This window comes from Phycomyces blakesleeanus, assembly GCF_001638985.1.
Source record: "Phycomyces blakesleeanus NRRL 1555(-) unplaced genomic scaffold PHYBLscaffold_9, whole genome shotgun sequence".
NCBI lineage: Eukaryota > Fungi > Mucoromycota > Mucoromycetes > Mucorales > Phycomycetaceae > Phycomyces > Phycomyces blakesleeanus.
The window spans coordinates 85,602-113,601 of record NW_017265142.1 but is presented as its reverse complement, the minus strand read 5'-3'; the positions used below and the strand labels follow the sequence as shown (position 1 = coordinate 113,601).

At 35.8% G+C, this 28,000-nt stretch overlaps 9 protein-coding genes across 9 annotated transcripts; 2 read left to right on the top strand and 7 right to left on the bottom strand.

Moving 5' to 3' along the window:
- Positions 1-313: 313 nt before the first annotated feature.
- Positions 314-2,799, bottom strand: PHYBLDRAFT_186695 (hypothetical protein). Its single transcript, XM_018439270.1, has 4 exons — positions 2,281-2,799; positions 2,046-2,127; positions 809-1,886; positions 314-717 (listed from the first exon to the last, which is right to left on the bottom strand). The coding sequence occupies exons 1-4, from the start codon at positions 2,664-2,666 to the stop codon at positions 347-349; spliced, it is 1,917 nt and encodes a 638-aa protein (XP_018292153.1). The 5' UTR covers positions 2,667-2,799; the 3' UTR covers positions 314-346.
- A 4,410-nt stretch (positions 2,800-7,209) lies between these two features.
- PHYBLDRAFT_155215 (hypothetical protein) lies at positions 7,210-8,448 on the bottom strand (the record flags this gene model as incomplete). Its single annotated transcript, XM_018433390.1, has 5 exons — positions 7,210-7,591; positions 7,689-7,842; positions 7,916-7,980; positions 8,061-8,315; positions 8,378-8,448. 5 exons carry the CDS (start codon positions 8,446-8,448, stop codon positions 7,210-7,212), a joined length of 927 nt encoding a protein of 308 aa, XP_018292152.1.
- Positions 8,449-9,579: 1,131 nt separating this feature from the next.
- On the top strand, positions 9,580-10,093 carry PHYBLDRAFT_167536 (hypothetical protein; the record flags this gene model as incomplete). Its single annotated transcript, XM_018435664.1, has 2 exons — positions 9,580-9,672; positions 9,815-10,093. The coding sequence occupies 2 exons, from the start codon at positions 9,580-9,582 to the stop codon at positions 10,091-10,093; spliced, it is 372 nt and encodes a 123-aa protein (XP_018292151.1).
- Positions 10,094-11,609: 1,516 nt separating this feature from the next.
- Positions 11,610-14,634, bottom strand: PHYBLDRAFT_19466 (hypothetical protein; the record flags this gene model as incomplete). Its single annotated transcript, XM_018439704.1, has 9 exons — positions 11,610-11,883; positions 11,984-12,062; positions 12,160-12,311; positions 12,495-12,713; positions 12,791-12,942; positions 13,063-13,158; positions 13,263-13,367; positions 13,866-13,934; positions 14,551-14,634. Coding segments are annotated over 9 exons (1,230 nt in total), but the record flags the coding sequence as incomplete, so codon positions are not given.
- Positions 14,635-15,250: 616 nt separating this feature from the next.
- Positions 15,251-16,851, bottom strand: PHYBLDRAFT_38196 (hypothetical protein). Its single transcript, XM_018440103.1, has 5 exons — positions 16,794-16,851; positions 16,185-16,707; positions 15,888-16,065; positions 15,694-15,766; positions 15,251-15,571 (listed from the first exon to the last, which is right to left on the bottom strand). The coding sequence occupies exons 1-5, from the start codon at positions 16,840-16,842 to the stop codon at positions 15,510-15,512; spliced, it is 885 nt and encodes a 294-aa protein (XP_018292149.1). The 5' UTR covers positions 16,843-16,851; the 3' UTR covers positions 15,251-15,509.
- A 1,052-nt stretch (positions 16,852-17,903) lies between these two features.
- Positions 17,904-19,580, bottom strand: PHYBLDRAFT_167533 (hypothetical protein; the record flags this gene model as incomplete). The annotated part of the gene is made up of 3 exons (XM_018435663.1): positions 17,904-18,727; positions 19,183-19,443; positions 19,481-19,580. The coding sequence occupies 3 exons, from the start codon at positions 19,578-19,580 to the stop codon at positions 17,904-17,906; spliced, it is 1,185 nt and encodes a 394-aa protein (XP_018292148.1).
- Positions 19,581-22,524: 2,944 nt separating this feature from the next.
- PHYBLDRAFT_158622 (hypothetical protein) lies at positions 22,525-23,290 on the bottom strand (the record flags this gene model as incomplete). Its single annotated transcript, XM_018433824.1, has 2 exons — positions 22,636-23,290; positions 22,525-22,570 (listed from the first exon to the last, which is right to left on the bottom strand). The coding sequence occupies exons 1-2, from the start codon at positions 22,778-22,780 to the stop codon at positions 22,527-22,529; spliced, it is 189 nt and encodes a 62-aa protein (XP_018292147.1). The 5' UTR covers positions 22,781-23,290.
- Positions 23,291-23,496: 206 nt separating this feature from the next.
- Positions 23,497-24,893, bottom strand: PHYBLDRAFT_63943 (hypothetical protein; the record flags this gene model as incomplete). Its single annotated transcript, XM_018441206.1, has 3 exons — positions 23,497-23,862; positions 24,413-24,678; positions 24,710-24,893. The coding sequence occupies 3 exons, from the start codon at positions 24,891-24,893 to the stop codon at positions 23,497-23,499; spliced, it is 816 nt and encodes a 271-aa protein (XP_018292146.1).
- A 939-nt stretch (positions 24,894-25,832) lies between these two features.
- PHYBLDRAFT_124383 (hypothetical protein) lies at positions 25,833-27,097 on the top strand. Its single transcript, XM_018428988.1, has 6 exons — positions 25,833-25,869; positions 25,960-26,272; positions 26,448-26,543; positions 26,621-26,727; positions 26,809-26,903; positions 26,992-27,097. The coding sequence occupies exons 1-6, from the start codon at positions 25,838-25,840 to the stop codon at positions 27,066-27,068; spliced, it is 720 nt and encodes a 239-aa protein (XP_018292145.1). The 5' UTR covers positions 25,833-25,837; the 3' UTR covers positions 27,069-27,097.
- The last annotated feature ends 903 nt before the right edge of the window (positions 27,098-28,000 follow it).

The following is a 28,000-nucleotide window of genomic DNA, read 5'->3' as shown; positions in this document are numbered from 1 at the left end:
AAACACTCTTTTTTTATTTTATTTTTTTGATCCAAAAATGAATATAACATTTTTAAAAAGGTTTAATTAAAGCAGCGACTTATCCAGGAACGAACCCGATCCCCGGATTTCATTCTAGTCTTCATTACCCGCCTTTTCTTCTACCTATCTAATATCCTCCCCTTTCATTGACTTGGTTTCAAAGCCTCCAAAAGATAATAAGTAACGAATATATTATATAGTATATATATATATATATATTTAGTTACTCACAGCAACAACAGCAAAAAGGATTATTATTAATTGATTTATCCGCCCCCATACACACACAAATAGATATATAGATAAATTGAAATACACATATATTTTACATTAAGGGTTGAGTGAGTGATTGGTAGCGCACAATTACATTAGAGTACTTGAAACTCTTGTCATTGGCACATTTGTTGCCGGCATGGTCGCGAACACACAGCATGTCTGACAGAATTGTGAATGGCAATCCTGTCGACATGTCTGCAGAAGGACCAAGCAAGAAGTTACGGTCAAACGAGTACAGAATGACGCCTGCACTGTCTTGCTTGAATTCACCGTGAACACTGACCATCAGACCATATGGAGTCTGGACAGCATCCACAACAAAGTCTTCTGAGCTAGAAAGGTCATGGATTGTATTTGGCAAACGTGCAAGAGTATGAACAATTTCCTCTTGACCACTAATCAATTTGCTACCGGGGGTTTCTATAAAAAGACAAAAAAGAAAGATAAAGATAAATATATGTGTATGTATATATCTTTATTTATTTATTTATCGATTTATTGATGTACTTACTCGAGTTCTTGGATAACAGTAGGTTTCTGTTCATAGATGCCCAGGTCACAGTCGCAAAATCATCGTCCATCATCTTCTTCTTATCTTTTCGACGTACCTTTTGCTCTTTTTGGATCTTGAGGTTAGTTACCATCGAAAACATGGAAGAGCCGTTGTAGAATGGCCTGAGTGCTAACCGATCAGTGTCAAACAAACTCAGGTATCGTTCAAGGAACGCAAATGTGGTGGCCCTTGTGTGTTCATCTTCAAAGAAGCTAGGAGCCACCCGGATAGGCAAAATATTGGCCTTCTTCAACACCGCAGCTGCCTCATCCACCGTAAGGTCCACAGTCTCGAGATCCAGCATATGTAAGGAAGGAAACAATTTGATCATGTTGATCATGTAACTGCGAAGATTGCCGCGCTGCTTCAGCTCAGACTCGCGCAAGGGGTTTCCGACCAGCAACAGTTCCTCAAGCTGCTCAAGCTTTCCAGATCCACTCAAAGGCTTGATTGCTTCGTAGGTCTTGATCTGATTGTCCTTGAAGGACAGTTTCTTGAGAGTCGGCAAAAACTGGGTCAGAGTTGAGATCTGTCTGACATCCACAAGCTTGTTGTCCGCCAAAGACAAGGCATTGATGTCCTCAAACATCTCACCCGCAAGCTTTATCAGGGCTGGTCCAACAAATTCATTGGATCCACGCACGCCAGGAGGTCGGATGGCTGCCTTTTTCAGGATCGGGTCTGCGGCCATGTTGTCCAGGTTGAGGAATCGGTTCTCGGCATCCCAGCGAGAACGCAAGAAAAGGCGCATAGAGTCGATAGTCGTGAGTTTGGTATCCTTTGTAGGCCCTTCAGGTGTACCAAAGGGTGTTGCTTCGGAAGGTGGGGGGTCCTTGAAAAGGCGGATCTGGAGTTGTCCCTTTCCAAAACTGTATCCATTGAGACGAACAATCGAGTGAGCAATATTGGCATCTTCCACAGTCAATAGCATCTGTCCTTGGTCAAACAACGCATTAATAGGATCCCAGATCTTCTTTGATCTTTTCTTTAAAAAGGGGATCAGACTGGTCTCGGTATTTGGTTCATATCCAGCGACCTACAAGAACACACACACACAGAGATAATTACAGGTATTTAGAAAGTATTTATTTATATATATATATATATAAGTACAGGGACCATAATAAATATGAGAGCCAGAATGTTTTTTTTGTGTCTATTCTTTCTCTTATTTATTCCTTGTTACTTTACTTACAAGAACGTCGACTCTCTTTTCGGGAGCAAGCTCCATCTTTGCGTCTGCATTCTTTTTAGATTTACGATTTCCATAAGGTGTACTACAAAAATTACGAAAAAAAAACGTCAATATAAGGTATAATACTTGTCTGGTTCTGGCTCTCTCTTTTTTTTAACTTGATAGGAATTGTAATAATAAAAGAGTCATTTTTCCTTATTATAATAGTAAAATGTTCAAGTTGTAAAATACTCACAATCTTCTTTTAGATTTTGAGCCAGAAGATCCAAATCCCATTGAAATGTCTTCGTCTTTTTCAATGATAGTTGCCTTTGGGACAATAGGCTTTTGTGCTTCACCAGCAACTGAAATAATTGCATTTTTGCCAGCCGCGCGAACTTTTGAGGTCAAGGACTTTTCTGGTTTGGCGCTTCGCTTAATTGTCTTCCATGAGCCACCTCCAGAACTACCATTCGAAACATCCATCGAATCCCCGGGCTTTATGAAAGTTGTAGAAGGGATATTGAACACAATCGGTGCTCCGTCAGTGATCGGGTTGTTGTCTGATTTGACAGGAAAGCCGAACATGCCGGCGAGTCCTTTGCTTGCTGGTTTCGGTGTGCTGATTGGATTTGTTGCCATGATTTTACTATTATTATTATTATTATTATTATTATTTTTAAAATTAAAGAGAAAGAGAAATAAGTGGAATTGGACTTGATTCCTTGTGGTTTGCTTCGTCTTTTTCTTTTCTTTTCTTTAAAATAATAATAATATATGTAAGATATATATATATATATAAAAGTATATGAAGAAATAATTTAAATTACCTAAAGAAGCTTTTTTTTTTCTTCTTCTCAGTTAAATTTATTTCAAAGTCACGAGGCAGTCACTTGAATTAAAAAGATCCTTAAATTACTGGTCAACTTCTTTCTGTCTATTTATCTCTTTTATATATACACACAAACACACACACGCACATATATATATATCAGCAATAATTAGGAGGAACCATCGAAAATTACAAACTACACAATTCAATGCAAATACAGAATATTCATATCCAAAACAAGAAAAAGAAAAAAAAAAGAATTGCTTATCGGCATCCTGACAAACAATATAATCGTATTGTTTTTGTCGATAACATCGAAAGTAGAGATGATATATTACTGAGGCTAAAGAGAAAAAATGAATATATAATATAATATACTGAATAATTACATTATTAATATGTTAGATTATATATACATACACTAGATTGGCTCTAAATGTGGTGTAATATTGAGTAAAATGGTAATTTAAAGGAGTGTAAGAGTAATGAATACGAAAGTCTTTGACCCAAAAACTAAAAAGAACAGAGAGGAAAGAAATATCAAATGTATATATAGTCTCGCATTGTTAACAAGAATGTAGTTGATAGAGATAGAGGCATAGACAGAGGTATAATTCAGTACAGGTAGGGCTTCTCTCAAATTTGATATTGCGACGTCAACGGGCTCGATCTTTTGTATACCGTCCAGGACTGTCAAAGGATTCTCTAACAGAGTCTAGCTCTTAGAGCATCCACAGCGGTCTGTGTAAATTTAACAAGAATGTTAATTTAGACAGGAAATTTAGATTTTTCATCCCCAGCGGATTGCTTAACTAAAAGTTTTAACTGATTATTTCTCAATAATAATTACCGTCTTTTTAAATTTAACAATTCACAAAAACATCCAGGGCTTTTTTACATACACTGCTAATTTTACCCAGACCGTTGTGGGTGGTCTAAATTATCTCTTTTAAATGCGGCTTTTTTATTTTACGTAATTATTTTAGTTACACATACCACTGTGGATGCTCTAATAATGATTGAAAATTAAATTGCTATTTAATTTTTTTTAAAAAAAAAAACAATGAAAATTTAATTTTTTATTAAATAAAGCTTTGACTGTATCAAAAACATCAGATAATTCAAATAATTTAGCAGCATTGAAAACCTTAAAAGCTTAAGAGACTTTAAAGGCTTGGAAGATTCTAGATGCTTTAAGGGCTACAGGGGCTGTAGACACTTCAAAGACACCAGAGATTTTAAATAACTCAATGATATCAGAAACATTCTTGCCATCATCATATACATATTATTATGCATATACTATATACGATGGTAATTTTATGCCCAATTGAAATAAACAGTAGAGAAGTAGCTAAAGTTAGAAATAAAATGGCACACCATATAGCAATCGAATTCATGCAAGAGGACTTCTGGGTATCAAAACAATTATAAAAATATAAAAGGCTTTAATAACTTTAGAGAAACGGGTAGTGCAAACGGGTAGTGAATACTTAAAATTGATAACAGTATAAAGACCATATAATAAACTTTAGGAAGAAGTATTATCATAAATGTTAGAATATGAGTATATTCAAAGTATTAAATAAAGAAAAAAGAAACTAAACATCAAGTGCGATTATTACTATTTCATTTGAACCAAGGTTCTCAATTGTTGTATGGGTCATTTTTGTTTTTGTTACAGTTTCAGATATTTAAATAACCTTAGACGAATAGTATGATTATTGCTTCTTAAACTGTTCCAACGGGGGCAGCCGGTCTACCTCGTTTTAGATCAAAAGAATTGACTCTAATATAATACGTGGGCAATACACCCGAGAGAAGATCCCTTTTTTGAATATATTGACTATCTATCAAGACTACCTTAAAAAAACTCTTTTTTTTTACCTCTGCCAAAACAAACTATATTATAGGATGGATCGTAAAAATATTCGCATTCAAATTGTTTCTTAACTCGTCCAAAGAAATCACGAATAATAATTTGCTAAATCTCAGTGTTCCTATCAATACTCCCGAGAATACAATTACAGAAAATAAGCTTCTTTAAGACCAACTTGGAAAAGAGAACTATTGAGAAATCTTATATTTGGATACGAATATGACAATAGTTATATATCTTAAAAAATTACTGAAATTCAAACCGGGTGCAAGGAAGTATGAACATTCATTTCATCGAGGGAACTATAGGTCCTCAATTATTGAATATAAAAGCTTTAAGAGGAAAACATTGGTTTGGCTCCTTTTGGAATTAGTTAGAAAAAACGAATTGTTTTTGAGTTCAAGAGATACCATGATGAATTTAATATTCTTAAATATCATCAAAGTAATAAAAAATCTATTACTAGAATTTTGGGCAGACAATGTAATTGTATTGTATTGTATTTTTTTTTAGTTTTAGCCTTGTGCTTGACTGTCTTGGGGAGCTTAATTGATGTTTTTATATTGGGCTGTGAATATTGACAATACATGCTATACGCTTGAATTGTGGAGCACACATGTGTTGGTTTGAAAGCATATATTGAAGATACTAGTCCGGATGATGTAGATTGGCCCTCCTGATGTGAGTTGTTATTTTATTTATTTATTAGTTTATTATAAGGCTGGTTTTAGGTTAATTTGGCATACACTTTGAAGAGTATATGTATGGACTCAGTTGAATCGTTTTCTTATTTCATTATATAGTCTCCATGAAGAAACAGCAGCTCCTAAAAGAATTTGATTGAACGCTGATAACAAAACATTTATTACAAGGAGTTTCTATATTAATAGGCAATATGACTTAAACGCTCAAAATACAAAAACTAAAGAATTTTCTGAGTTCAAGAAATGAATATCAACTACACACTTAACCAAATCCTAGTTACTTGACATAATAAATAATAATAATAAGGCTATTTTGCAGCAATATATAACTAAGCTGTTTTAAAAGAAGGCAGTAGTTAAAATACACTTAACACGTATATTGTTATTACTAGGGTCAGAACAGAAAGCGCGAAAGTCACCGACTATTGAGTACTATCCATATTCGTAGCTTAAATATAAGACTATACCCGTCTTTGAGGAGTGTTTGTGCTCGCTTGGCTCATCGAATTTTAGTTTGTTGAGCTGGGTCCAATAGTATGCATTCACTATTGTCCTCTGGAGTAGACTTTGTATAAATTTTTTATTCAGTAGCACTGTGTAGCACACCTTCTGATTAGGATAGAAAGTATAAATTTGGTACTGTCTATGGTAAACAGCTATAACTTTGATATTCTCGAAGGTCAATTGTGAGTTCTTTGTTTTCATTTGCCCGCTCAAAATAAAATTGGATAGACTTTAGAACTATCCTTCCTCTAAAATACATACATAGTCATAAGGATAGAATATATTAAGGTGATTCAGGAAATTTGAAAAAGGAAAATATTTCGCGGTCTGTAGCTGTAATCAAGCTTGCTAGCAAAAAAAATCAACAAAAAGTTAACAGCAACAGCCTTCAAAAATAACCAAACTTCACACTCGTAAGTAGGTATAATCTACAGAAAACAATATCAAATCAAATACTCCCATCCCAATCAATCAGACCAATGATAAATCTAAATAAAGTAGACTAGAATCTTGCCATCTCACCGGGTGGGAACAAAAGTATAATTTTAAGCGATAAAAACTATATCAAATCATTTGACTATAAGCCTTTTGCGATAAATCAGTACAAAAAGATATATTTATCAAGAGCCAGTGTTCCAAAAATTCAGTGCAATCGTCTATTACTAATCTCAATCGAGAGTCCATGCGGTAAAGAGGGGGGAGCGGGCGCTTGACTCGCTGCACTTTTGTCTGTATCAAAATGATAGAGACACAATAGTCAAAGAAGTGAGAGAGAACTGGGTGCGTATGTTTGGTAGAATGGATTTATATACGTACGCTTTTTAAAATAGATTGGTATTTTAGACCTGCATGCAAGTAAAAATCTTTCTCGCTTCCTCGTCCCTTCCTTTCCTGACTCTATGATATGACATATCCTCTTATTAACTATAATACAATCATTTATTCAAAGGCTTGGCTTATTTTTGAGGAGCACATAAATTGACAATGATGTCCAAATGGCGATCATCAAGATAGATAAAGAATATTTGTACATATGTTGAAGATGTGGAGAATCTAGTATTACTTACAGCGTATAAGCCTTTAGAATAATTGTCATCCATAGACTTCATATGTGGAAATCAAAAGTTTTCTATGGATAATATATAGTATATGCACTTCTTTGTTCTTTCTTAGAAAAAAAACGTACAAATACACACACACACATATATAGAAATAATTTGATATTTATTTGTTCAATAATAAATTGGTATGTTTTACAAGTCAATCCTAAAGATCGACAAACGCAAGATGTTCAGGAAGGTAACGTTTTCCTGCAGTATCAGCATTCTCAATCAAACGTCTCATCTCAGCCACCTCTTCTTTTGACAGAACAATGTCTCCAGCCTTGACGTTCTCTTCAAGGTACTTAATTTTTCTAGTACCAGGAATTACAATGAATTCAGGGCCTTGAGCAAGAACCCATGCCAGCACATATTGACTGGGAGTAACTCCCTTCTTAGTAGCAAGTGAAGTAATTCCTTCAACAAGGTCAAGGTTCTTGGTAAAATTTTCAGGATAGAAACGAGGAAAATAGCGTCTTAAATCGGTTATATCAAGATCGTCAAGACTTTTGATAGCACCAGTCAAAAAACCACGACCAAGAGGAGAGCTATAAGTGGAACATGTGCTTCAATATCATCGCTTGGCCAGTCTTTTGTGACACGGCTATTATTATAATGGCAGGTGTTTTTTTTTACTAGACTTACTATGCCACAATAGAAACACCTAATTCACGAGCAGTATCGAGCAAACCATTAGTCTCAATATCCAAGGTCCAGGGTGAGTATTCGGTTTGGACAGCGGTAATTGGGTGCACCTTGTGGGCACGACGAAGGGTTGCTGCAGAGCATTCAGATAAACCTAATAATTATCAAAAAAAGTATGTGAGATACTGGAGTATATCTGTCCGTATATTATGCTGTAAATCACTTGCCAATGAAACGAACACGGCCTTCCTTGACAAGTTCAGCCATTGCTCGGACAGTCTCTTCAATAGGACTTGAGAATATGTTAGTCGAATTTCATCCATACAATGGTAAACAAAAAACAGTAAACAGTGAAAGGAAGAGACGACTCACGTATTAGGATCAACACGATGCTGGTAATACAGATCGACTACGTCAACACCAAGTCTCTTTCGACTTTTCCCGAATGCTTCGCGGACATATTCGGGCTTGCCACTTATACCAGTAATCTCTCCAGCCTTAGTGCGAACAAATCCAAACTTTGTAGCCAAGAAAATCTTATCTCTCTGGGTCTTCAATACACCAGATAGTAGACGCTCGTTGTGAGAGTCGATTCCATACAAGTCAGATGTATCCCAGAATGTTGATCTGTATAATCATAAATATAAATTCCAATACACGCATATATATATAAGCGTTTGCACACATACCCTATCTCGATTGAACGCTCAAGTGTCTTGATATTCTCTTCATCGTTTGTAGGGCCATAGAACTCACTCATTCTATAATTAAAATGTTAACATGCTTTATATGAAAGTTGGTTTAAGGCAGTGATTTAGTATATGTATCATTTACCCCATGCAACCAAGTCCAATAGAAGACACCAATACACCAGTCTTGCCGAGTTCTCTGAGGTGAGCCATGTTTTATTGTTTGATTTGTAGTAAGATGCTTGTAGAATGAAAATGATACTGACACTATAAACAGTCTTTTAGATTATCAATTTATACTTTTTTATTTTTTGCTTTTTTTCTTCTCTATAGTCACCTTCATATCACAATTTTTAAGGTTTAATATTCCAGATAGTTATATAATTAATTAAGTAGATTGACTATAAAGATTAAATGGCTTAGATTAAATAAGAAAGTCTTCAGTATAGAGTCTCTTTGGGTATAAACTCTACATGGTTAATGAAAAAAGCTGGATTATTACTGGGAGTGATCTAATGGCCTAGTTATCCTTCTATTCTTCTCTTTTAGCTTTACTAAAATTGGATAAAGCATACGCAACACCTTTGCCTATAATAGATCTCTGTTATCTATGTAAGGAAATAAAGGTTAAATTAATACCGGGATTACCAAGAGCTCATTTGGCTTGAAGTACCAAGTCCCCTTTTTTTTTAAAGAAAAATTTCAAGTAAAATATGTATAGCTTTACTATAACCCTCCGAAAAAGAACACCAAGTAAAATTCCAGTTACTATCATGAAAGCTTTGTGTAGTAGGAGTTAGTTTGTCTAGAAGATTATGTGTTTCTGATTCCATAAAATCATTCTATTCAATACACATATAAATTTCTTTAAAAGAAAATAATCTGTCGTTATTAAAGGCTCGTACAAGACCCAATAAATTTAATGCTGTAAAGTAATATAAGAACAAGAAAATTAAAGGAAAAAATGAGTAATGTATATCCTTGATCATTCATTTTATTTAAGCTACCATTTAAAGCATGTGTATTCAATAAAGCTGTAGTCAATCTATACAACATGTTTAATAACAAATTTCCTAAAGGCAAATTAACAAACCGTCTATTGGACTTTCGTTACAAGGGGTACTCAACCAAAAACTCTAAACAAATATAAATGTAGAAACCAGTCAATAATATTGCTTTTTAGCTAAGCACTATGTAGAATAATGAGACTATTTTTCTGTTCAGTCATAAACGGTCTGTCCGTAGGAAGAGACGTGGAATATGCCTTAATATCTAAATTTGATGTGACCCCTACAGTAAGTAGAATAATAAACAGAGTCGCAGGCCACCTTAATAAAAATCAATTCTTTTTTTCCTTTGCTTTGTTGTAAGATGGTATATTGAGAGATTCCTGAGCGAGATTAGAGAAACCATAGCTACACTTCATTAAGTCTTTAGCTGACAACACTGAGTGAAAGGCTGAAGACTTACAACAATAACGTACCTACCATCCCTGGGAAAAATATTAACAAAACCCATGTGAGAAGCTCTCTACCAGTACATCATAATCCACCTTACACCACCCCACGCATACTTAATTTCAGATATTTCCATAATTTTCCGTTCCTGAGCCAGACTACCCCACATTCATCCCTCTCGAACTCCTCAATACCTACCCTTTGTCCGATATCACAACACGGATTATTCCTAGACGATATACGAATTGTACTCCAATAATATTTTAGCATTAATTTAAAACTTTCTCAAAAAAAAATTGGACAAGTCCCTGTGTTTAAAATTTCGATTTTTTTTTTAAAAAAAAAGTGTGGACAGTCTTAAATTAATCTGATTTACTAAGCTCATTCTTAACTTTTTAGGCTACTCACACCAAATGTATTTATTTCTGCCATATTAATTTAACCAAACTCTTGAAAAATGTTGCCTTTTTTCTTCAACGATCTTCTTTATAAATACATCTCGTATCATATCAGATCATGCCTATATTTATGTGTGTGTATAACCATGTAAAAAACAAAAAACAAAAAAAAACACTATAATCTTAATAAACAATTTTCTTTCTTTTGGTTTCATTTTTCATCATTATTTATTTCTTTATATATATATATGTTTAATTCCATCTTCGTGTCTTCTTGGTTCTTTGAGCAAATGGAGGAGGGGGACGATAATTGGGTTCATCTTGTTCTGGGAATTGGCGCTTGGCTCCCATAGGTACCGGCCGGCCCGCGTTTCCTTGAAGTGGGGGTCCAGCTTGATGGTGCATGGGTTGTTGTTGCTGTGGCTGTTGTTGCTGTTGCATTGGTGGGCGTGAAGGATGGAAAGGTGGGCGCGGTTGGAAAGGTATTCCACCAGAGTTGAGATCGTTGTAACGACCGCCGCCGCCTCCACCTCCACCGCCACCGCCACCGCCACCATTAGGGTTTATCATTGGAGGAGGAGGTCTGTAGCCAGGCATGTTACGAGGTGGTTGAAGAGGCATGTTTCCCATAGGTAATTGGCGCTGCATATTACGTGGTCCACCCATTGGATTATTATTATTATTATTATTATTATTATTATTGTTGTTGTTGTTGTTGTTGTTGTTATTATGTTGCTGTTGTAGTTGCTGTTGTTGGTGGTGACGAGGAGCCATAGGTCCTCCATGACGGGGACCTCCATCGTGGCGTGGACCTCCGTCGTGGCGAGGGTTGTCATGGCGAGGGCCATCGTTGCGAGGGCCATCTCCATGGGACATAGTGCGGAAATTCCCAGGTCCATCATTAAAATTTCCAGAATGTCGCATGTGTTGCTGTTGCTGTTGCTGTTGCTGCTGTTGCATTGGTGGTCTAAAGCCCATGTCCTTGAAACCCATGTCCTTGAAACCCATGTCCTTGAAACCCATATCCTTGAAACCCATGTCCTTGAAACCCATGTCCTTGAAACTCATGTCCTTGAAACCCAAGTCCTTGAAACCCATGTCCTTCAATGACATGTCTTTACCAAACGGAGGGCCATTAAGGGGTCCACCGAGCGGTCCACCACCAAGCGGTCCCCCTCCACCAAGAGGTCCTCCACCCCCACTACTATTATTCCCACTTCCTTTTCCCCCTAATCCTCCCCCTAATCCTAATCCTAAACCTAGTCCTAATCCAATCGGCCCATTCCCAAGAGATCCGTTGTGGGCTCTAAAGGGCGGTCTAAAAGGTATGTCTCCTGGGTCTTGGCGCTGGGCATTGGCAGGACGGAATGGTGGGGGCTCAATGCGACTTGGCCCAGGCGCACCATGGGGTCTAAATGGAGGTGGTTCTGCAAAGCTTCTGCTTTCTTCTTCATTCTTTTCTGGCTCATCGTTACGATGTTGGCTAGAGTCGAATTTGTCATCGTTCGTTTCTCCAGGTCTGGGTCGTGTCCAGAACCGAGTTGTGTGGTCGTTGGACCCAGAGACTAGGATGTGTCCTACTGGATGCCAATCGAGGGACCAGATGTGGTTTTCATGGGCCAACTCTTGCTCTCCAATTGGTGCATCTTGTCTATTATATAAATATACGTATATAATGAGTTGAATATATATATGCGTAGTGGAAATGTACTAAATACCAAGTAGAAAATAATATTATCTATAATAATTACCCTGTTAACCAGAACATTAATGAACCATCTGAACCACCAGTAGCAAGAAGTCGCTCATGCTGAGGATGCCATTTGGCAGCTTGTGATAAAAAAGAAGAGCATATTAGGTTAAATATTGTTATAAGAAAAAAAAATGGTATAGTATGATATGATATAACATAATATGATAAACTTACAGCAAATTTCTTTCTTATGGCCTCTGAAGATCTGGAATTCCTTCATCATACGAATATCGTACACTTTTACCAGTTGATCTCTACCTGCAGTGACAAGCCAGTTGCCATTCTGATTCCACTCGAGCGCTAAGACAGTATTTTTATGTCCATGCCTACAAACAAATACATACGCATATATAAATAAATACATGTATACGTCAACCTAACACATATACACAAAAGACTATTCTTTGGAGATAATATAACGGCATAAGAGACATTATTTTTATTTATTTATTCTAAGGTATATTGGTATGTATGTATGAAGAAAGGAAAACCTGAAAAAAAAGACTTACAATGTTGTGATATTCTTGGCTGTCTTTGGATCCCACAATTTAATTAGATTGTCTTTACTTCCGGAAGCCAAGAGTGCTTTGTAGGGATGCCAGTCTATACATTTTACATCCCAACCGTGACCTGTCAAGGTTTTCTCTTCTTTGCTTGTATTGAAATCCCAAATCTTGATGAGTGAATCGTCTGAGCAGGTAGCAAATCTTGTGTCTGATGGTGCAAATCTAATGATTATATTTTTTAGTTAGTTAGAGAGATCAAAAGATTGAAACTATCATGGTTTGTTTGTACGACAACTTACGTTAGATCTCTAATGGCCTCATTATGACCTGTAAACTTGTGTAGATTGCTCATATTCGATTGCCAATATTTGATAACACCACTGTGGTCTGCGGTGACCATCCAGTCGTCATTGTGGGACCAATTCATGGCACGCACTGCGGAATCGTGAGCCTATCGACAATAAATGTATATATATATATAGGAAGGGAGCAGTATAATTTAATTGAAAATAAGAAGAATTATTAAATGAATATTTGGTATGATTTGTGTGTATATTCGTTTATTTCTCACCTGTAGTATGGTTTCAAAGTTAAAAGTCAAGCCGTTCCATAGGGTGAATTCACCGCTAGATGAGCCTGTAATCAAACGACGTCCTTCGGGAGTCCACTGAAAGCGTTTATTAATATTAGATATATATATATATATATCTGTGAATGTAAATACAATAATACGGAAATCGGATACTACGAAGACGAAGGCGACAAACGTACCCGGACTACATTAACTGGAAACCGGACTTTATTCGTAGAAGTATGAACAAACTTGGTGGTTACTGCATTGACAGGATGATCGAGATAGCCTGCTGGCGCCAGTAGCTAATATATATATATATATAGATATATATATATGTTTGTATGTATATGTATATATATATATATATATATATATATATATATATATGTTCATATAGACATATGTATAGATAGATATATGGATATATTGATAAATAGATATATATGTATAGATTTATAGATGTATAGAGATGTATGTATAGATGGTATGTTTATTATATGTATGTGTGTGTGTATATGTAGATATGTGTAGATATATAAATATGGTTGTGTGCGGGTACGGGAATTGGTATATATATATATATATATATATATGTGTGTGTGTGTGTATGTGTGTGTGTATATGTAAGAGTCCATGTAAGTAATTTTATAAAAGTGAATTTGATATATATAAAAATATACTTGTTTTTCAATACAAGCAGTATCTTTCTCTTTCTAATTATTTCTTTACGTCTTTCTTTTTTTGGGAATTGTCTTTGGGTATGGAATTGATATTTGAATTGGAATTGGTTATTTACTTACGCCCACCACAAAGTTATCATCTGGTCTCAGGTATCGAATATCTCTTCGGTCACGTATCCACACGCGTTCCTAAAAGGATGTAATTGCAATTCAAAGCAAAGCATAGGTACGTACACATTTCGTGTTTGTATATGTATATGTAAATGTATGTGAATGTATACACACCAGCACATATATATAAAGATATAAAAAGGGAATTCGGTACAATATATCAGCATTCATTCCAAATGCATCAAGTATATATATATATATATATATAAAGGAGAAGAGAAGTAGGAACAGGAGAAGGAGCATAAGGAGAAAGAGAAGTAAAAGGAAATTTATATATAGGCAAATAGACACATAGACACATAGACACACACACATATATATATATATGTATACAACGAATACAATTTTTTGTTTTTTTTTCTTTTTCAGTTTTATTACAACAAAGCCATGTATTTATATGTCTCTCTTTCTCTGTCTGTCTGTCTGTTTGTCTCTGTCTCTATGCCTTTAGATATACACTTCTTTACTATCGTTTTTGTTTTTTTTTGACTAATGATTTAATTGTTGAAGAGAAACATTTATACTAGGATTTCGAATCATTGAAACGAATGGAATGAAAATACAAATAATATGTATGCATATAGACATACATATATAAAGAAGAAAAGGAAGAAAAGGAAAGAGAGAAACATACCTGCATCCATCGTGCTATGCTGTGATTATAATCTACTGTTCGTCGTTGGATTGCTTTTCTCATTCGTTTTCCATCAAAAACCATTTTTGAGAATGGCACATTGCCTTCTCCAGCAACCCCACTGGGTGGCCTTGAAGAAGGTCTACCAGCAGGACGTCCGAGTGCGAATGCTCCAGGCGTTGGTGTGGCATTGGATCCAGTTCCTTGAGAAGCAGGATCACGGCTATCTTTCTCTGGCCAAGATGGCTTTTCTGTTGGTGGGGCGGTCGCTACTTCCATCATTCGAAGTAATTCGTTGTTCTTCTTCTTCTTTTTCTTATTTCTCTTTTTTCTTTGTCTTTGTCTTGAATTGTTCTGTATATAATATATGTATGTATGTATATCTCTGCGTGTGTTTAGATTTTCGTAAAGGTGTTTACAAAGATATATAGGTCTATATATTTCTTTATACGTGTTTGTATGTATAGTCGTACAACAATAGTAGTAATGGTAGTAATGATGTATATGTGTATTATATAAAATATATAAAAAAAAAGATGAAGGAGAAAAACTAAGCAAGGAAAGAAATTTAGTCATTTTCTGTTAATATCATACGGAGAATGAAATATGTTGACTTTATGTTTGCTCGTGACGTTTGAGAACCAGTCACTTTGGATTAATTTATATTATATATATGTTTTTTTATTTTATTTTTATTTTTAAAATATATATATAATATATAATATATATTTATATATAAAAAAAAAACAAGGAAAAGGGTGTATAAATTGTATAAATTGTATATATATAAATAAATATTTATATAGGATGTACATATGAAGCTATAGAAGAAGAATAAAAGAAAAAAGGATGGTTTTAAGCTCTGCTAAGTAAGAAGACAAGAGAATAGGTAAAGGTGAAGGTTGGAGGAGGGGAGGGGAATATGTTGCTTTAATTATTATTATTATTAGTACACTTCGTTACTCAAAGGGTGTCTGAGGGCGGTCGTTGCTAACTGGGCTTCTGAGCTGTTTAACGCCACCTATAAGACACAAACAAAAAATGTTGCATTTATATATATAAATAAATAAATAAATAAAAACAATATAAGAAATTGATATATAAATATCTGATCTGGTTTCTTTGTAGAATAAACCAACTTACCCTGAAGTGAGAGGTTTTCAGCACCAATAAGTGAGTGATGGACGTGCTCGATAGATTTGAAATATTTTACAGTCTAATTTAATAATAATAAAGAAAAATCATATATAAATATAAAGTAAGTCACTTTGGGTTAAAATCATCATAATCTTTTGTATATATATATATATATGTAGATGAGGTGTTCCTTGTCCTACCTTTACGTGTAATTCCAAGGTAGCATCTTCGTCACACACAATCAAACCCTTGGGGTGCATCTGGATAGCAGAAACAGTCCACATGTGATTGACACCGTCCTCGATACATTTTGCCAGAGCAATAGCCTTGTGAGCACCAGTAATGATAACAACAACCTCACGAGCATCCATTACAGTACTACAGAACAACATATTGGTTAGAATGCCCCACATTCATTTAATCTCTTTCACACAAATGAGCCAGCAGACAGACAGCATGTACTTGTCTTGTATTTTTATGATGCATTAAGTACTTACGCTACACCAACAGTCAAGGCAAGTTTGGGAACCTTGCTGATATCACCATCAAAGAAACGAGCGTTGGCAATGATGGTCTCATAGGCAAGGGTCTTGACACGGGTGCGTGATGTAAGAGAAGAACCAGGCTCGTTAAAGGCAATGTGACCATCGGGACCAATACCACCCAAGAAGAGTTCAATGCCACCAACGCGTGCAATGTCGGCCTCAAACTTCTTGCACTCTTCATCCAGATCCGGAGCATTACCGTCAAGGATGTGGACATTCTCTGGGACTATATCGACATGCATAAACAGACTCTTCCACATAAAGGAATGGTAGGATTCGGGGTGGTCACGGGGAAGGCCGACGTACTCGTCCATATTAAAGGTAACGACGTTTTGGAAGCTCAATTCGCCTGACTTGTACAACTCGACAAGCTTCTTGTAGACACCAATAGGCGACGATCCAGTAGGAAGACCCAAGACAAAGGGACGTTCGCTTGACGGCTGGAACTGGTTGATACGCTCCTTGATGTAGTTTGCTATACAAGAAACAGATAGAATAAGATACCATGATAAGCAAATTGATTATCTATTACTGCTATTGTTCCTCATTAAATGTACTCACCGATGTAGTGGGCTACTTCTTCATAGTCTTCACGGATAATCAGTCTCATAATGAATAGATAGATAGATATACTTATATAAAATGGAGGGGTAAACAAGTAAGGTACTAAAACAGGATAACAAAGGTGAGCAAAAATAGGGCCTTTTTATATATGTTTCAAGACTTCAAAAAAAAAAGGTCCGCCTCGCGGGTCCAAAGACTGATGACCCAATCAGACCCCAGACACAAGACAAAGACGGACATTGTACAAAAAAGAAAAAAATTCATTTTCCTTTTCATTAATAAATAAATAAGAATAGTCCATTTTATATTCTATATATTTTATATTATTTTGTGCCCTTCAGGGTCTGTGTTTGTACATAATCCTTGGTTCACCTTGGTTACCATAACTACCTACCCCCATTTCCTGTAAAACGCTCTCTTTCTCTGTTGTAAATAGATATTCATATTCGTTTGCCATTCTTTTACCAATTTATAGATATAACAATTCCAGCTAATCTTCCTAGGTATAATATCAATGACGGTACAAAGAATATATATATACATTAATGTATAATGATAACACAATCTGTGACCAACTAACCAGCAAAAAAAAGGACCCAAAAAGGGTCCCCTTCGGTAATACACCCTTTGCCAAAATGATGTCGCAAGAAAAAAAATTAAAGTGTCGCACTTTTTTAAAAAACAGTGTCGCATGTTTTTAGAAAAGAGTGTCGCATCTAAAAAAAAATAGTCGTACTTTTCAAATACTGGATTTTGCAGTCATTTTGCATCGGTGCGATACCATGTCGATTTTTTTTTTGCATCTGGCTAAGAGATATTTTTGGATTACATCTGTCGACGATCGATGAGTTTCTTCAAACGATGTGTAAATGAAAAGAGAAATCCCTAACCCATAGGTCAAAAAGCGTAAAAGCGTAAAGTAAAATAACGTCAACATCGTCGTCACAGAAAAAAGAAATTGGTAAGGTATGAAAAAACCAATTTTGAAACGAATTTTTGTATTTTTATTTTTTTTGAGTTCACGAGATAAAAAAATCGGAGTAGCCCTGGCTGATAGCTCTTTTTAACAATTGCTATTTTTTTTTATATTAACGGTGCTGATAGTGATTAGGAATCGTTTTTCATTTTGTGGTATATATTCTTCAAACTATGGCTATTCGAGTACTCTGTGAACAGGCCCTTCTTCTTTCCTTCTTCCCAACAGGCAGACCAATTCATTCGACCATTGTTATTTTGTTTCCAAGTATTGACAAATACAACCAACTTTTCATTTTTGAAATTTGTAGAACAAGAAGCACCATCAAAGACTTTAGAAAGCTCCATTGGTGTTGTTGCTTCTGGCGGTGTGTTGCTTGATCCCTGTTTCATTGCATCGTACTTCCTTTTGAGACTCGCGCTATAATGTCGCCCTGCATCTGCGTATCTTTGCGCTTGCTTGGGGTTGTCGAAAATGGTCGATAATATTTTCTCAAATTGAATTTGTGTTGCTTGACAAATCGTTTGTAAGGCTTCCACTTTGTCATTCTCTGCCTCCCTGTCCTTTTTGACCATTTCCATAGCGACCAAGTACAATTTTGTGACAGTTGGGTCGTCCCATCGGTCAATGCTGATGATGCTTTGCTGACCAGACGTCAAAAAATGGGCAAAGGCAACCAAAGGGTCCAATGCATTTATATCAAGATTGTCGATGAAAGGATTGATACTCTGTTTGGTCAGCATGAAGCAATTAGTTGCAAAGTGGCAGCAAGGTGTTTCCAGGAGGTAAGACTTGTTTTGGATAGGTTTGAAGAGTTCCCCGAGGGCTTTGGATTCCGTTTTTGAGGTACAGACGATGAGTAGGATTGGGAAGATGTGGAAACGCCTGTACACATTCAGGCAGTACTGGACGGCTCGGCACATAAACACATGTGTCATCGTGTGCTGTATTTCCACTAATACAGGGGATAAGTTGGCAAGACACGGCTCTTTCGCACATATCTCACTTTGGTCGGGGAAGATAGTATGAAGAGTTAGTCAATATTTAACGGTCCCCCTCTATGTCCCCACCCATCCTCTTGGTCACTCTTTAAACCCACCCTCTCGGTCATTCTCTTCATCCATCTCGGTCAATCTCTACGCTATCTCTTCTCGTTTTCGCTGCAATTCAGCATGTTCTCCCAATTGTTTCCTGTTTGACTTTGGGTCACTTTCCCCCACTGGTTGAGCCAAGAAGACTTCAGATCTGTCCTATCTCTTCGCGAAGACGTGACTACGGGATGTGCTTTCTTGGGCTGTTCCAATCCCTCCCTTTAGAAAATTCAGACCTCTCAAAAAACATCATATAACAAATAAAATTCAAAACAAAAGCCGTGGCGTCCTCTTTTGCTCCGCAGCAATAGAGGCTCACCAACCCTCTTTAGCACAAAACTCCCTACAAACAAAAAAGATAAGTTGACAAGTTCTGTTGAACGAGGCAAATAGAAAGTGTCACACTCTGTACCATCGATAAACATGCTGTCACCGGTCGTGTAGGTGCCTGCAGGAACGCTCAGAAGCGAGGTGGTGATCAGGTCGATAGTAAACTGATTCTTAGCCACGAATTTGCTAATTTGATCCGTACCAGGTATATAGTCGCCTGGCAATTTGTATTGTAGCAGCTCTTCTGGTACTAGAAAAAAAAGAAGGCACTGTTAATAAGTTTTAACTTGGGTTTTTGCATTCTATTTGCCTTACTCGTTGTCTTCGCAATTTGAGGAAAGAGGTAAACAGACAGTGTCTCCAAAAAAAAGGATTTGAAACGCCCATTTTTTTAATTTCGGGTGGCGTCCAAACTAAGATTACAATGGAGTTGTTGACGTTATTTTACTTTATGCTTTTACGCTTTTTGACCTATGGGTTAGGGATTTCTCTTTTCATTTACACATCGTTTGAAGAAACTCATCGATCGTCGACAGATGTAATCCAAAAATATCTCTTAGCCAGATGCAAAAAAAATCGACATGGTATCGCACCGATGCAAAATGACTGCAAAATCCAGTATTTGAAAAGTACGACTATTTTTTTTTAGATGCGACACTCTTTTCTAAAAACATGCGACACTCTTTTCTAAAAACATGCGACACTGTTTTTTAAAAAAGTGCGACACTTTAATTTTTTTTTCTTGCGACATCATTTTGGCAAAGGGTGTAAACAACAAAATCCGGACATGGAAATAAAGCTTTCATAAGCAGTTTGAGTGCTAATGATTGGTTATTTTTGTATTACATAATTGTCCCTTGGTTGTCATGGCTAGGACCCTGGCCTGTAGTCTTTTGGGGTGGCGTGTTTTTAAACAAAAAAAAATAGATGACACAAAAAATTAATAATGTGTAACAGATTGACTCCACTATACTATTATTACTGAAGTTCACTTTGTAACCCTTTGACTGCCGTACTACACACTTCGGGAAAATCCTTGTACGATCGAACCTTGACTAATTAGAATAAATTGGGGGTCTTGTGGTCACGCGTGTGTTGGACTGTAAAAAGGGTCTCGTTTATTTTTGTATAGGCACTTCCTATTTCTAGACCATTGTGACCACCTAAAAGGTGGGGTCACACTACACTCAAAGCACCAACGTGCAACAAATGTATTTTTTATATAATCAGGCTATGTAAAATAGCTAATGGTAGTAATATTAACAGCAGCAGTATATGAAGTAATGATTTTTGTATTTTAAAAGCATGAGATATTCTTATTCTTCTTTATTTTACTTTTTTTTTGTATTATTGTATTGCGAACAGGAGCTTTTTTTTTTTCTAAAGTCAAGAAGACTTTTTTTTGCACATCAATGAGTGAAGCACAAATTATTATTATTAAATAGGTAAAATAAAATAGGTTTCGGTGCAAAGTAACATTAAGTAATCCTTAAGTACCGCTGCCACTGACACTGCCTTTTATCCCCTCTTTTCTTTTCCCTTTTCTTCCTTTTTTCTCTCTCTTCCGACAAAACCAATGGATTCAAGTGACTGTTCATAATGACGTAAGATCTCAATGACATTTTTTTTCTTCTTGGGTAAAAAGATGTATGAAATATATATATATATTTATAGTATGATTACTCTTAAATTAAATCACATTTGTTGCCATGACAGTCCAACAAAAATATCGAATAATGAAATCAAACAAAAAAAGCTTATTTATCTGATGTTACCACTCTTTATAATTGACCAATTACTGACCAAATAATTGTTCTTATTATTACTATTAATATATATATATGGCGCGAGTCTTTTACTACTATTCTTATTATTACCCTGATACCGATAGACTCGAGAAACAAAGGTGAGGATTTTCATACAAATATATATATATGTGTGTGTAAATATCGATTGAAGGAAGCATTCATGTGAATTTTTATCTGTGAATGTAAATCATTTATACTCTTTCTTTCTTTCTTTTTGCAAGTGTGCTTTAGTTATATGCACCATTTTTAATAATCATGTTACTCACTACAAAGATATCTATGCTAAATATCATAAATGCACGCACACACACACATATATATGTAACAAGTGAATGTCTTTATTCAATATGATCCCACCATACTCTTCCTTATTCTTCTACTTAGTATCATTATTATTAGTAATAGTAATAGTAATGTTACTCTTCTTTACTTTTAAAAAGAAGACTATCTAAAAAATGAAACCAGTTAAATAAAAATAGACGATAGTTTTAAAGACAACCTAAAATACTTTTCTCTTCTAATAATCCTATCACTGCTAATAATCATACTGATGATGATGCTAAAGTGAGTGCCTTTATTTCCCACAACAAATGGGCAGCTCTTTATATATATATATATATATAAAGAAATGATAATAATAATAATTAATAAATTAAAGATTTATACAGGCATTGGTACTATACAATGTTATTTACCTCTAGAGCTACAACGTAGCAGCCAAATCGTCACTTTGTGTACATAAGTCAGATTCTATTGTTGTACAATGTTCGATAGTTATCTGACTGACGTTGTAAAAAGGAGGTGGCGCGGCACCAAACATAGCTGAGCTTAAGCCTACCAGCGCAATGGCGAGAGCTGGAAGTGCATCTCTCGGCTTACTTGCACAACGATTCTTGACAGTTATGCACAGAGGATTGGTACAAAGAAAGGTGCTTTTGTTGACTTTGTAACGTCCTTTCTTCTTGCCAGAAATCCCCCGGGTTGATTAAAAGTGAGAAGTAGAATATACACGTTTGGGAGGACTTGCACTCATTTGTGAAGCAGATATTGGCTGCCTCTCCATGTACCTTCTGCTTTCACTTACCACCATACTTTATAAAGCATTTGATTCGAGAACCGACATCGGTCCCCCGATCACCAATAAAGAGTATCCAGGGCTTTTTAGAGGAGGACTTATCTGTTGAGCCAAAAAAATGTGCGTTGATAAAAATCGAATACAATACTAATATTGGTAACACACTATTACTCTCTGAACGCTTAAGCCTCAGTCTCTCTTGTCGGCAGAGGTGATGGCGATAAAGATGTTGGATTTGTACATGTCTTTTTTGGCTGATGATTTTCGGAGAATTTTAAAAATCCCGTAGTCTTCGTCGTTGATCGTATTTATCACGAAAGTTTCTGATGGTCATGTCAATAGAAGTAACTGGGGTCGACTCCATTTCTCTCATTGAATCTTCTATTAAGAGGATCTTTTTCCCTTCATTTGTATACTTCTTTAGATAGATTCGAGCCGATACTGTCTTCCTTAGAGTCCTTGCTTAACGCGATGTAATAGTTGAAAAGCTTTAGGTGAAATTTCATTCTTTGTAACGACATCGGTATTGATGTTGTCATATTCACCAGGCCATTGTCAGTGCCTTCATAGTTAAAGTCACCAGGATTCACAACAGTTCGGTCCTCCGTCTTAGTCACACCTTTGTCGCATTTCCCAATTGGGGTTCTGGTATCTTGAGGGACATCTTTAACATTATGGAGCTTTGATTTGAAGCAAATTGTCATCTGTCGAAAATATAGCTGTTGTCTTTTTTCGGCGAGTTCGTTTCTGATCTTGCTAACCGTTATATCATATCTATATCTCGATTTTTTATGTTGTTCAGTTGTCCGGTATAACTGATCCTTGTCATCTGTTGCCCCCTAATTTTATTTGCATTCCTTGGTTTTCTTTTGGAAATTATTATCTTTTAGCAACTCTAGCCCTCTTTTATGGGCAGATTCAAGTGTCTTGACTTCTTCTGTTAAGATTTGAAATTCAGAAAAAAGAGCATCATTTGTTTTTTTTGTCCTTCTTGTATAATGCTTGGGTTGCTTAAAATACGTGCTTTATATGACTGTTTTGTCTCCTCCTTTATGGTGCAATAGGATTTTACTCTTGATCCCGATAATCGCACTGTTTTCATTCCTGGTAGACATGTTATCCGATGTGCAAAAGATAGACCATACGATTCACATGCTTTCTAAATCTCTCCCATATCAAATACTGCGTTAAATGTGGCATCTTCGTTTTGGTGCGATTTGTCTTGAGGCCCTATCAGATCATCCCTATTATATCCTTTCTTTTCTTGCTGGTTGGTATGTGATGATGGTTCTTCCAAATTTTCTTGATCCATATTCTGGATCAATAACTGATATTATGCAACTGAATCCAGGTGTAGTGCACTCGATGACGAGAATGATGTTGAAGGACATAATGCGCGAGTAAACTTTGTATAGTGTGCCTATTTAAGAACGTCGTTTGCGAAGATACAGAAATAGATCTGATACGCAATTACATGATATTGCTTTTTCGGAGGTAAGGACTTCTTCAACGTACTGCAGATCAACGAGCATACTGACTGCTCGGCCGTGGAGGTCTCAGGAGACTGATGTCTGACGTCTTCTAAATATATGGGTGTATAATTGCTGAATACCAAGTGTTTGATTATGGACTCGAGTTGATTCAACCTCCTTTCCGGAACATCATAATCCAAAGTACTCTCATCTTCCAGAAAAACTTGCTGTTCTTCCGCGATGTTCAAGTTCTGAACAACGAGCTTGTGTTCTGCAGAAACTTCCTGTCTATCATTCAGCATTTGGCTTATCTTCTATAATAAAATGAAGCATTAGTTAAAAATTTCCAATCAATAAAAGATGTTTCCACTTTACTTTTTTAAAAGTATGCCTTAACTTTGCTAGACGCTGCTTTGCGCTATTTATCTTTGTGATCCATTTTTCTCCTTCTGATATGTCTGTCTTTTCCTTTTTTTTGTATCAACTTTTTCAACTTTTTATTCTCTGCACGACAAACATAACGCCCATTGTTTCTCATGTCTTTCTTTCCAGGTAGTTTCCTTATTGTTGTGGTCGAGATACGCTTTGATTCTCTATTGCGGGCAAGATGGTGGCGAAGTAGCACTAGTACCACTTTGTCCAAAAGTTTGTTGATTATCTTTTTGCCGTCCCACACATTCTCGAAGTTAACCAGGTACGTTTCAAGAGCCATCACCATTGCAGATTATGATACTACCTCAAGACAGAAGCTCTGTTTATCAAGACCGGATTCTTTGAAAAAACAAAACAGACTATTCTGCATAGGGATGGCGTTTAAAACGTTTTATTTAGCACCACAGGCACCAAAAAGTAGCTATACATGACTTGCAGATTCTGGCTTGTGAAGAGACACTTGAAGTCAGTATCAAACCGCTTAGAGCCAATTAAATTCTTGTCCAGCGGCTGGGTAGTATGTTTTGGCTCGGTGGCTATAACAAAAGGCAGAAATTCTGAGAGGTTGAAGCCATGAACTTTTTTAATCTTGATATCATTGTTGTCAAAGAAAAAATCGCTAGTCCTCAGCTCACTGATTGTCATATTCACGAGTGCCGAAAGGCAACGGGTATAGTATGTCGAGGTAACCATCGAATCTTGTAATCTAGTACACACAAATGTCTTTACAATAGGAGGGAGATCCGTTCTGAAGAGGCTGTTTGTTTGGTGGATTAGCATAAGAGTATTCTTTAGCTATGTCTTTTACGATCGAACCTATGGCAGCCTCGGCTATTTTGTCGAGGTTTTGAGACACAAACTTCCATTCTTCAACATTTTTTATCCCAGGGTGGTGCTCCATATGTGAGCGCATTTCTTTTCTGTCAAACTTGGTAAGTTGTGGTACGTTAGCTATTATTGCTACAGGTAGAATTTTTATATTTAGGAGCTTGTTTTCAGTTCACTTGTTTTATCTTGAGTTTTAGTTTGCTTGACAAGTTCTTATACGCGGTCTCTCATCGAAGTGAAGAAGGATTCCTCCAAGTCTTTCACCGGCCCTTCTACACGATTTCTTTTGTTGGTAAAAAAAAGAAAACGAAGAGGTAAACATCCAATGCGTAGTTCTCACGGGTTTGACGTAATCAAAAGTTCCAAACAATTGATAAATTGTTGCTCAAGCCGAATATTGGATGAATATTATATAAATATAAGCCCTATAAATGACATTCGGGTTATTGAAGAAGTTGTCTATTAAGGAAGTACGTGTAATAAAGGTGTCGAGTTGTGATAATTTCAAGCCAAAAAAAGGGTAAAAAAGGGCAAAAAAAGATCAATTTTTTATAGAAACAATGTGCCATAGAATGTGCGATCTAGAATTACTTGCAAAAATAGGTTTTTACTTAATGACAGCGAAGGAATTATAAGCACAATTTTATCTAAATGTACTTGCACTAATTTAAACTTTTTTAAAGGTGTGGTCAGTCATAAATTAGTCTGATTGCCCAAGTTCAAGATGAGCTCGTTTCGTCCCTTTTTGAACTTTTTTCGAACTTTTAGTCTGTCCACACCAAGTTTGCGCCGGAACTTCCAAATTCTTTCAGGTTCAGGAAAAATATGACTGCCTGCATTTTGTAGTAGATAAACTTATAGTGCTAAAGTGGTGACTAAAAATGTGGGGCCTCCTCCACCTAAAAAATTAAAATAAAAAATAAAGTGGTGACGGAGATTGAACAGTAAGGAATTGGTGTACAACTACTTCCACAATAAATTCCTGCTTTTTATTAATCAAGACAACATTATTACTCATTGTCCAGAATTATGGAAGACGATCCCTTTTTGATTGTAAAGCAGTACGTCAAATAATTGGCTCTCTTTCTTTCTTTCTAAAATAATAATAATAATATTCTTTGTTTCTTTGTTTCTTTATAACTATATATCAGACAAGTTTCTGATGCTTTAGTGAATGCAAACACTCTGTATGCATCCTGGAAACGCATCCAACAGACAGTCTCCTCTCCTCAAAATCAAGAACTTTTGTGGACAGCAGATGAGCTAACTTCTTCACTCGAGGCCATTGAGCAGGATCTCGATGACTTGGAAGAAGCATTTGCAGCATGCCAAGCCAATCCAAACCAGTTTAATCTCACAGCAGCAGAGATGAACAACCGGCGAACCTTTTTAACCAAATCTCGCAAGTCAATCCAAACCATCCGCAACACCTTGTCGAATCCTCCAAAAAGATCTAAAAGCAAGGTATGTACACTACATTCCCTAGAAATCACGCATATATATATATATGTGTGTGTGTATGGGTATGTGTTTTGCTATATACTTTAATGAAACAAAACAAAACAAAAGGTCGGTTATTCTGTCTTTACAGTTTACTTATCACTTTTTTTGGGGGGTTTTACTTGTTTGTTTATAATAGGGTTACGCCTCATCTCCAGACACATCTAATCCATATCAATCTGGTAGACAGGAACACAATGAAAGGTTTATTGAAGATGAAGGGACACAACAAACAGTAAGGTGTCTCGATCTATTTATATATATATTAAAGAAAAAATAAAATAGTATTAATAAAATGCTTTGTGGTATTAGATGATGATGCATGAGCAAGATGTCCATCTGGACAATATGGCAGGTACTTTAGTGAACCTAAGGGACATCGCAGGAACAATGAACAGAGAAATTGATGACCAGGTTGTGTAAGTAAATAAAGTTATAGATAGTTAAAAGAAACCTGTGCTTAATGTCAATGAGTATATTTCCATTATTTTTTTATCTAGGCTTTTAAATGATTTGGGGGACGATGTTGAAAGATCGGAAGGAAAGCTAAAACGTGCAATGAGACGAGTCACTACTGTATTGAAGCAAGAAGAGGGTAAGCATTACCAGCAGAAGAAGGTGAATAAAAAGGTAGGGTAATAACTCTTTGTTTTAATATTATATATATATGTATGTATGTATAGATTCCAAATCAGATTACTGTGTGTGTTGTTTAATTATTGTCCTTATTGTTCTTCTCGTTTTGATTATTCTTTTATAAAAATATATAAATGTAAATCGACTGAATAAATGACTAAAGTTAAATGTCATATTTGAGTAACCTCTCCCTCAAATGCACATCCCCATTTCTCTATAGAGCATTAATGGATGTTAAAACCGTCGCCTAAATTATTATTACAAGTAAAGAAACAAATTGTTGTTGTTGAAAATTCTCCCTCTATTGTGTATATCTCACTTACCCTCTCACTTACCCCCCTCCCACTCTCCTTCTACTCCACTATAGTCCCTTTTGTTTTTTTTTACTATGCACAATTAAGTACATCACTATTATATATATTCCTATCTAACATCATAAAATTATCACAGATAAGAACTATAATAAGCAATTTTTGGAGAACTTAAAGCCAACTCATCACAGTATAAGGAGATATAAGAGTAATCATATGAGGGGTGATACTTTTTGTATTACGAATTTAAAATGTATAAGAACAATAAAATTGAACATATCGTATGTATAATGATTATAGGTATTGGAATAATAATTGACAAGAGTGTATAAAATAATAATAAAAAAAAACACCAAATTATGGAGAGAAGGTCTTTCTTTTTTTTTGAAGAGTCTTTTGATTCAGGTACAAAGCTGTTGGGGAAGAAATAGTCGCTGTTTTTGAAAGGATTTAAGTTTACGTGCGTACTTTCATCCTTCAATAATTGTGCTGTTTCTTTGATTATTAAAGTACAGTTATAGACCAAAGTCAAGATTGGAGGAAGTAAAGCTGGTACTTGACTAATATTTTCGGGCATCTTCAAACGAGGAGAGAAAAACAGAATACCAACGGAGCCTTTTGTGAATGTCATAACTTGAGCTGTGATAAAAGAACCTATTGCTAGGTTAGCATAAGCTGATAATGATCTCATAATACTAATTTACTGATAGGTTTGGTTTTGGCTTACCATTAATAATGAACGACA

What these genes read in the sequence shown, in the direction of transcription:
- PHYBLDRAFT_186695 (XM_018439270.1), bottom strand. Translation starts at nt 2,666, where the DNA reads ATGGCAACAAATCCAATCAGCACACCGAAACCAGCAAGCAAAGGACTC. An exon ending in AAAAGAGAGTCGACGTTCTT is followed by an intron (nt 1,887 to 2,045) that starts GTAAGTAAAGTA and finishes GTGTTCTTGTAG; the next exon opens with GTCGCTGGATATGAACCAAA. An exon ending in ACTGTTATCCAAGAACTCGA is followed by an intron (nt 718 to 808) that starts GTAAGTACATCA and finishes GTCTTTTTATAG; the next exon opens with AAACCCCCGGTAGCAAATTG.
- PHYBLDRAFT_38196 (XM_018440103.1), bottom strand. Translation starts at nt 16,842, where the DNA reads ATGAGACTGATTATCCGTGAAGACTATGAAGAAGTAGCCCACTACATC. An exon ending in GCCTTGACTGTTGGTGTAGC is followed by an intron (nt 16,066 to 16,184) that starts GTAAGTACTTAA and finishes GTTGTTCTGTAG; the next exon opens with TACTGTAATGGATGCTCGTG. An exon ending in TGAAAACCTCTCACTTCAGG is followed by an intron (nt 15,572 to 15,693) that starts GTAAGTTGGTTT and finishes TGTGTCTTATAG; the next exon opens with GTGGCGTTAAACAGCTCAGA.
- PHYBLDRAFT_124383 (XM_018428988.1), top strand. Translation starts at nt 25,838, where the DNA reads ATGGAAGACGATCCCTTTTTGATTGTAAAGCA. An exon ending in CAAAAAGATCTAAAAGCAAG is followed by an intron (nt 26,273 to 26,447) that starts GTATGTACACTA and finishes TGTTTATAATAG; the next exon opens with GGTTACGCCTCATCTCCAGA. An exon ending in ATGAAGGGACACAACAAACA is followed by an intron (nt 26,544 to 26,620) that starts GTAAGGTGTCTC and finishes TTGTGGTATTAG; the next exon opens with ATGATGATGCATGAGCAAGA.